Source organism: Diplotaxodon limnothrissa, linkage group LG18 (genome assembly GCF_057381915.1).
Source record: "Diplotaxodon limnothrissa isolate DT_005_m linkage group LG18, D_limnothrissa_male_GT1.1, whole genome shotgun sequence".
In the NCBI taxonomy this organism is placed as follows: Eukaryota; Metazoa; Chordata; class Actinopteri; order Cichliformes; family Cichlidae; genus Diplotaxodon; species Diplotaxodon limnothrissa.
In genome coordinates this window covers 6,594,531-6,603,554 of record NC_140613.1, presented here as the reverse complement: position 1 = coordinate 6,603,554, position 9,024 = coordinate 6,594,531, and the positions used below count along the sequence as shown (strand labels likewise).

Sequence of the window (9,024 nt, the reverse complement as noted above, 5' to 3'; positions counted from 1 at the left end):
AAAGGGTGTCTTGAATCCCTGTGTTTAATCATGACAAGCTAGTACTACTGCTTAATCTTTAAATTTCCACTCACCTTTAAAAACTTTGTTTTGTAATTTGGTTTTTCTCATTTGGGCAAGATATGAATTTTTCCATGTTTCTTTTCACCTCAGTGTCTCAACGCTAAAGCAGTAAAATATAGAAATATAGTGTAGTTATTTTGGAAATTAACTTTGTACAGTGTGTAAAGAGTTCAAAAACTGAAACAGGTTAAATTTAAGTTATTTATGGATGTGACTGATTTGTGTTTTTAATTAAAACAAAATATTCTCGTTTGATAAGTCGTTGTCCTTTAATTATTTTTTATGTTTTTATGGTCATGTTATAATTATGCTTCTGGTGTTATCTAATTAGTATCAAATTAATTATTTTGTGGTGTGACTGCCTGTTTCACTTTAGCGGATGATTAACAGATAACAAACCTGGCCATGTGTGAGTGTGACGGCCAGTTTCCAGTAAAGTTGACTTGTACCTAGACATCCCAACAATGCTTTGATGGCAGCACGGTAAGAATAGCTCTCTCCGCAGGTCCTGTGCTCTGCAGACAGGGTAAGAGGCACTATCAGCGCGTTAGAGGTCAGTGTGTTTAGTGGGAAGCGCTGACGATCAGCATTGTGATTTTAGAAGCAAGTTAAAGGAGAGAGCAACTCGGGGGAGATCACCTCGAAACATCATCAGAAGTCGGACTTGCCAGTTTAAAAGAGGCGTTGAATGAGGATGATGGGGGCAAAAGAGATATTCTTCATCACTATAAATCAAAACGTGTCCTTTATTGGTAAGTCGGTGTGGCAGAATATTCAAATTAACGAGTGAAATCATTAAAACGTTTTCATGAATTATTTGTGTATAAGCGGGTGCTTTATAGTGATTTATCACTCTAACACGACAAAAGGATTTCCTGTGACAATTTACTGTTGCTATTATTTTTAAATTACTAACATTAATACATTATATGCTTATTTAGCTGTATTTAACTTTACTTTAAAAATACAGCTTCTTATTAGGCATTGAAAAGATTTGGTAGCACATATTCAGACATATTCACCATCTTCATTACAGGCAAAACCTGGTGGGTACTGATGTTGGTTTTCCGTCTGCTTGTCCTCCTCCTGGCCGGCTTCACGCTCTTTAGTGACGAACAGGACAGATTTAACTGTAACACCATGCAGCCAGGCTGCTCTAACGTGTGCTTTGATCTATTTGCTCCCGTCTCTGTCCTCCGTCTCTGGCTCTTCCACCTTACTCTTCTCGGTCTTCCCCATTTGATGTTTGCCACCTACATCATGCACAAAGTTTTGTCATGTCCCTATTTTGGAGGTTTCTACTGGGGCAGGAGTCGAGGAGGCTCGCCTTGCAGCGAGAATTCAGAATCCTCGAGAGAGTCGTCCTCGCATAAAGCCCTGCTTCATGACCTCCCACTTGGGAGGTCATGCGTGGGAGCGCCACGCTTCTACGGCGCTTACTTCATAGTTATAATTCTACGAATTCTTCTAGAAGCTATTTTTAGCGCAGCCCAGTTCTTTCTCTTTGGTTTGTCGATTCCTAAGAGTTTCCTCTGTTATGAGGCTCCCTGCACATCTGGAGTTGAATGCTACATATCCAGACCAACAGAAAAGAACTTAATGCTCAACTTCATGCTCTGCGTTGCGTTTTTATCAGTCCTGTTAAGTTTGGTTGATTTGGTGAACTCTGTGAAAGCAATGCTGAGGTGGAGGAGGAAGAGGGAGATGCTGATGGAGGAGATAAGTAATAGAGAGCAAAACAGCATGTTTAGAGTGGCAACTGTGACAGAAGACACTGATATTCTTTTAACCAGACGATCCAGCCCAAGTGGAAGCTCAAAGGTGAATGGCCTCAGAGATGAAAAACCTGCTGATGGAGTTGTGGCAAATAGTGGACTTTTTCAAATGAAGGCGAGTGTTGGGACCACGGTTAGAACTAGTGCAGCTAATGACAAGAGGCCAGAAAATACAGATGGCAAAGAAGTGAAGCCTCGGTCACCCACAAGCACATCAGTGTCATCTCACTTTGCCCCTCAGCACCACTTAAAACCTCCACTGTTCTCTCAAACAGACAAGGAATCACCAACGAACCCCAGAGCAACAACACCAATCCGGCAGTGCCGTAACGACGGCTCTCAAGACAAGAGAGCATGGGTCTAATTGGCTGACCGTGGCTGTTCATTATTGGCCCTGCACACACATTTACCTCATTAACAAAACCAAATATTTTGTTAGATGTGAATAAATAAATTCTTCTTTACCAGGAAGTTCTGGGAATTATGGACTAATAAAATTTACAGTTGATAAAATACTGTAAATTCTGAAATAGGGACCTCATAGCGAGAGCCCTGCAGCTTCCTCCAGCTCTACAGAACTTTATTATCTTTTAGCATGTTGTTTTGATTTGATGACCACTCCACTCTCATAAAATGTGTTTATCCTTTTAATTTTGCAGAAAAATAAAGTTACCAGCTAGAAACCTAAAGTTGTTTTTCTACTAATGAATACAGATATTGTTGGAGATTAACACCAGAGCTAAAAGGAGAAGGAAAACGGTCCTAACCATGCTGTAGTGCTTCTCTATACATGTAAACACAAATGCTAACTAACATGTACATCATGCCAACATTAAAAGAACATAATGTGTCAGAGTTTTGCTTTACATTTTCTTCAATTTCCTCCAAGTGGCTCAAAATCATTTAATGCTGCTTTAAAACACACAGTGCAGATTTTGTATTTCAGCATGTCAAATGTTACATGTTGAGCAGCTACATATTAGAAATAAATACATTTCTTTCATGACAAAAAAAAGCTAAATTCTAGGAATCAAAGCCATCTTGATACGACAAAATTCACTGTTAACACTATGAAACAGTCATGGCAGGTCTGAGCATGTTTAATTTTACACCCTGAGCTATTTTTGTTTCATTATGAGAAAAGGAGGCGTTCAAAATAAGTAAGGAAAAAATCCCCGACTGCTTCATCGAGGCTGACCTTAATAAAGTAGCGGTAACAGTGCTCAGCTGTTGTCTGGATTACTGTGTCTCGCAGTGCGTCTAGCAGCCACAACCAATGCACACCAACCTGACTTCTGACCTCTCATATGACCAGCTGATGACCTCGCCATGACCTGACTTAAGCTAACCCTGCTCAGGTTACATCAGACTTCAGCCTAGTCACCTCCATCAAACAAGATCAGCTCAACATGCAAAGCAAACTTTTACATTTTAACGTGCAGGTCAGGGAGTGCTGCTGCTAAAAAGATGAAATAATGCCGTCATGACACATTAGATCTATTCTTTGCTTTTTTCTGACAGTAAAGGCGCACAGTTTGTTTCTAATGAAGGAGAACATCAACAGAGTACAGGAGTAGTTGATGGGCAGTTGATGAATATTTTCTGTGAATGTCAGGCTTTACATTGCTGTTGTTTCATCATTTGAGTAATCTACTCTCTCCCGTGAGTAACTGATTATTTGTTGTGCGTCTTTTATTATTTGTCTCACAGTAAGAACTGTTGGTTTCTTTGTGCACTTAGACAATTTCTGTGTGAAGTCATTTTTAAACACAGTTATGTGACATTTCCGCCATATAAATATCTAAACTTGTGCAGAAAAACAATACTTTGATGACTTTCCATCCATCTTTATTTGCTCATCTAATTCAGATTGGCAGCCTATCCCAGCCCCATAGGACAAGAAGCAGGGTACACCCTGGACACGTTGCCAGTCTGCCACAGCGCCAACACAGAGGGGCACTCACATTCACGCCTATGGGCAATTTAGAGTCACCAGTTATCCTAAACTCCTAGAAGCTGGAGTACCCACACGCAAAGGCCTCATCCTTTCTGTGGATTTGAACCCAGGACCTTCTTGCTGTGAAGCAACAGTGCGAACCACTATTTTAAATTCAAAGAAACATTTACTGTCCATTGTCATGCAGTAGTTCTATGTAATTACTGAGCTCAGTCTGTTTAAATCAGTGACTGTGAACAAAACAATAGAGCACCTACAGTGTTGCATGACTCCTTAACACATGCCTCGTGCTCTTCTCATTGTCCTGCTGTGCTATTTGGGGCAGCTAAAACACAAAGCAGTATTAGGAGGCTGGCACGTCATCAGCTGGGTGCTCTGACAAAGGACTGCACTGTCACTGGTGTTGCTTCACAGGTCAGACCAGCTAATTAAAAGATGTTTACACACAGAACCTTTTACAGAAGTGTCTAAAACTCCATAAAAATGTGATTAAAGCAAAAGTATGTGGACATCTATGCATTATGCTGATATGTGATAGCTGGACATCTCTTATTTCCTTACTGTAGGCATTTCTCCAGATTTAGGAACCTCGCTGCACACAATTATTCTCACTCAGGCCCAACAGCATGGACACTGTCATTATGAACTTTGCAGTCAATGAATTTCTTCTCAACCAAATCAGGGAAGCCATGCACAGAACTTTATCAATGGAAACCCATTAATGTCTTTATATACTTCTGGTTTTGGGTTCAATGTCATGGGTGATTATTTAATAATTACAGCTCAATGATTTTCTTTAATAGTTTGCTGATTACTGCTTTTACTGCCACCTTCTGGTCAAGAAAGGAGAAACACAGCCAACAGGACAGAAAGGAGTGAGCGTCAATTCAATTTTTTAACTCAACTCAGTTCAATTTAGTTCAACACCTATAAAAGTAAATCATATACAAGACTGTAATGATTGATAAAACATAACTAATGCTTACATTTCCATGTAAGTGTGATCCATTATTTCTTTGATTAAAGCTCTGGTCAGTTTCCATTTTTTAATAAAAAAAATAAATGCATATTTCATTCATTGTTAAATGTTTAATTCTGAAACCAAGTTCTTCTTTTGTGGAGTCTGTGTTGTATATCAGTACAAAGCAGAGAATTAAGAGTTGACACTTAGACTTCTCATCGATCCTCAGCTGGAGTTGACGCATCAACCTGCGAGCGCCTCCGGTGTTATAACGCGGTCGGATCTCATGGGTGACAGACGGAGGAGATTGAGAAGTAAGAGGGAAAACTCAACATTGACCACAGCAGCACATCAGAGAAGATGTCAGAGGCATCAAAAATATTGATCCCTCAGCACCCTTCTCACCTATGAGGATGTAGCTGAGATGAATGGGAGGATAAGGTTGTCCCTGATGACTATACAGAGAAAGAGAAAATCTATCATGCCCCCTTTGATGTTCTTGATACAGGGATTGGAGCGTAAATAAATAAATAAATAAATAAGAGAGAGAGAGAGAGACAACGAGCCTATGTGAAGAAATGTTGAATAGCTTTCAGGTGTTTTCTTACAGTAGCTGTGGCTTCTTGTCTGCAGATTAGCTTATTAAAGAGCCGAAGCAGAAGACAAAAAAGCTCACGAATTAATTTCAGCAAACACATGAAAATCTTTTTGAAAAGGAGAAAATGTTTCAGCCAGCATTTCCCTGGCTTGTGCTGTGAGCAAAGCTTATGCTTTATGTACATCATTAAAAAGGACCTTGATGCAATTATCATTTCTTCTAAAGCATAAACACTTAGAAGCCCCTTTTCTAGTGTCTTACTAAAGCGTTATTTGTCATGTCATTTTGAATCCTGTTTATTATTAAAAATCTTCAGTTTGTTTCCCAAGTTTGCGTTTTATTTATTATTTCAACCCTTTTGTTTTATCTCTGTTGTAGGTTGAGTTTTTTTTTATTTTATTTTATTTTTTACACTTGTAATCCTGCATTTTCAGATTCCTGATGTCTGGTGTTCCCATGTTCTGGTTTTCTCCACCTCTCTCATCCCCTTATGTGTATAAGTAACCTTCTCTTACCTGTGTTCCCTTGTTGCATCGTACTGATTTCCTGCCTGCCTCTTTCCCTCTGTGTTATCTTGCCATTTGCATTGTTTGTTACTCTGCATCTTGGACTCTGTTTTGGATTCATGTTTGTATTAGAGATCCAAAAGTGCTAGCACCTACACTTTTTAAATGAACCATAAACTTTACGGCAAATGCCCACATCAATCATATTCTATTAACCCTGGTCATAACTCTGATTTTCAAGTGAAAGATAATCTTTGCTCACTCTGTCCCTGCTTGTAAGAAAAATGAAAATAAAATTAAAAATTAAAAACATCTAAAACAAAGTGGATGTTTTAATCATTAAGACATTTACTGGAGGAATCCATTCTGCACAATCAGATATGTCCAAAGCGATCAAGTTACAGCTAATAATTATTTAGTGGGCTGATCTTTTTGCCCCTGCATGCCAGACAAATATGACCTCTGACCTGTGACCTCTGCACCCTTCACCTCGCATAACTTGACATGTAGGCATTTGCGATTTTAAAAATGCAGGTAGAGTAAACTTGATGGGTCTTAATAGCATTTATGTAATCCTGTCAAAAACTACACAGATAAATAAAAAAACATTCACTTTTACCTAGTGGTATTAAAAATTATTTCTTATAAGCTTATTAGAATATCAGTGGGCTAATTTTATGACACTGTAGAGCTTAGAAAGCAGGTTTTCATTTGGCCACATTGGCTTGTCAAACTTCTCATGCAGCTATTTATTATTATTTTTAAGTCATTCATTTTCCTTAAACACTTCTTTTCAGAGTAATGTGGCATTTGTTCTAGCATGCTCCGAGACAGAAAGCAGTGAGGTCCTCCGTCCATCACAGACCTGTCAGTTAGCACTGTTTGCTTAAGACTGCATTGTAAATCAGCCCTGACATGACAATGGTTGATAATGAAAGCTAAATGCTCTCCCCCCAGCTCTGTATACTCTATGAAATTAAAGGTTCCTATTGCTATGTGACCTTTAACAGCCCATATAAGCCATTCAGACATCTTAACATGATTTATTCCCAACCAGTCAGTTTGACATCGAATTAGGTCATTATACAAAGACTGCATTCACGAAGATCCTAATTGGAGGAAACTAAGACGAGTTGGGCTCTCTGGGTTTTACCAATAGGATCTGGCTGTGATGAGCTGAACTGGCAAGTCAGCGTCTTGTTTATGTTAGAAGGAGATGGATCGGGCACGACCTCTCGACCCATTTCCTCTGTTGATTTTTTGCTTGTGGGCTTAAGGGAGCATGCCCAACCCCCCTGCCACAACACAAATATACACACACCACGGGAAGAGGAAGCAAACTTGTCTCATGCCTAACAAGTAGTGGCAGAGCAATTTGTTCTGAGACAAATTGAAACATGTCAAAATGGCCTCTGTAGGAAATAAGTGATTCGAACTGATGCCCTGTGTGCAGACAGAATCAGGTCACTTAAAAGCCATTTAATGTTGGAGTCAGAAATGTCCATATGTTTACCTAAAAATAGTAATAAAACAAACCCCATAAACAGAATAAACACCTATTCACAAAAAAATAATAAATAAATCACTGACCACTTAATAGGTGAAGACAACTGTTCTCCTTATTTTTGATTTGAAAATTCGTAAAATATGTATTTAATTTAATTTTCCATATGATTTGTGATGTATGGAAACTTTACAGCTTTAACTGGGAGTGTTTGGGGAAAAAGGAAATGGAAATTTTTGAAAGGATCTTCATTAAGATGACAGATTGTTTTTAGAGGCATTATCTTACATAAGAGTTGAGCCTTATCTTCATACTCTCAGATTAAACGAAGGTTTTTCAGGCTTTATGTTAAATTAAACTAATTTGTAGCTGCTACTGTTAGTTTTGTGCTTTGTGAGTCACTGATGGCTGACAGCTTTTAATAATTTGACCAGAAGATGGCGGCATTTTATTATCGTTTCCCTCGTTCTTAGCGAAGTACAATTCCCCCCCCAATTTTGAACACATAAGGTTTTGCTGTAACATTTGAGTTTATGAATAGCGTGTGGATTTATCATGCTGGAGAACAGGAATCATTTTTTTCCTTTTCCAAATTATGGACACAAATAGAACCACAATGGGGTGATGATGTTCAACAGGATAAGCGGACCACACACTGCAGAGACGTGATCACGATGGAGAGAGTTTCAAATCTGTCTCTCCTCTCTGACGTCTTAATTAGAAGCCTCGGTCATCACATTTGTAAATGATCCATCTTATTAAGAGTTATGGGAGCCTTCAGCTTAAACCTCTTATAATAAGCATTTTTTGTCCTGGCTTAACAGACGGTTTCTTCTTTAACTTCTGATGGCCAAACCAAAAATAACACCGGGAATAACAAATGTCCCTCTTCCACTACCGCTGTTCCAAAAACGAATAACTGAAGACTGGGCGATCTATGTGGGATAAAGTAAAATGTGAGACATTAAGCTCGACAGAGAACAGAAGTCAACAGTTAATAACAAATCTTAAGCGCAGGGGGCTTTAAACTAAGAAGACCACCTGTAGTTTCACCATTGCCGTGCCGATATTGTTCTCCTCGTCTCACAGCATGTAAATCTGCAGCACCAGGGACGCTTAATAGAGCTTATCCCACGTGACTACAAAAGCAATTTACATGTTTTAGTTAAATATAAATGAAACTACAGCTGTCATAGTTCAGCCATTGCGCACAGAGATGCTGAGACTTTAGCACCTTGCGCACTCTGCTCATTAGTCTGAATACTGAGATGCTGCTTCAAGGCATGAATTGCATCAACAACTTAAAAACAAAAACTTAGAAATACACAGTTTGACAGTGTCAGATTCCAGGAGAAACAAGTATTGAGAATAACCAGGAAACATGAGTAAACGTTCAATAAAAGTTGTTTTATTCTCAAAATAAAATCTTCTATCAAAATGGAAATTATATATATTTACAGTCTCGTAAAATTCAATGTACAAATGTACAATGTATGTACACCAATAATTATATAAATACACTTTATGCGCAAATGCAACCCGTACGAGGCAGTATTAAGGCATTGATTAATGTACGCATAAATCCATCTTGTAGACAAAACAGCCCAGCAATGGCCTCATTTCTAGCAGAACAGTCTCATTGTGAATATTGTGTTTAAGA

General features: G+C 38.7%; 1 protein-coding gene across 1 annotated transcript; it reads left to right on the top strand.

Moving 5' to 3' along the window:
• Nucleotides 1-751: 751 nt before the first annotated feature.
• LOC146612997 (gap junction delta-4 protein-like) lies at nt 752-2,202 on the top strand. The gene is made up of 2 exons (XM_085377712.1): nt 752-815; nt 1,100-2,202. Exons 1-2 carry the CDS (start codon nt 752-754, stop codon nt 2,200-2,202), a joined length of 1,167 nt encoding a protein of 388 aa, XP_085233838.1.
• The last annotated feature ends 6,822 nt before the right edge of the window (nt 2,203-9,024 follow it).

Bases quoted from the DNA above. Each gene is read 5' to 3' on its own strand.
- LOC146612997 (XM_085377712.1), top strand. From the start codon at position 752: ATGAGGATGATGGGGGCAAAAGAGATATTCTTCATCACTATAAATCAA. The intron at 816-1,099 runs GTAAGTCGGTGT...TCTTCATTACAG, and splicing joins TCAAAACGTGTCCTTTATTG to GCAAAACCTGGTGGGTACTG.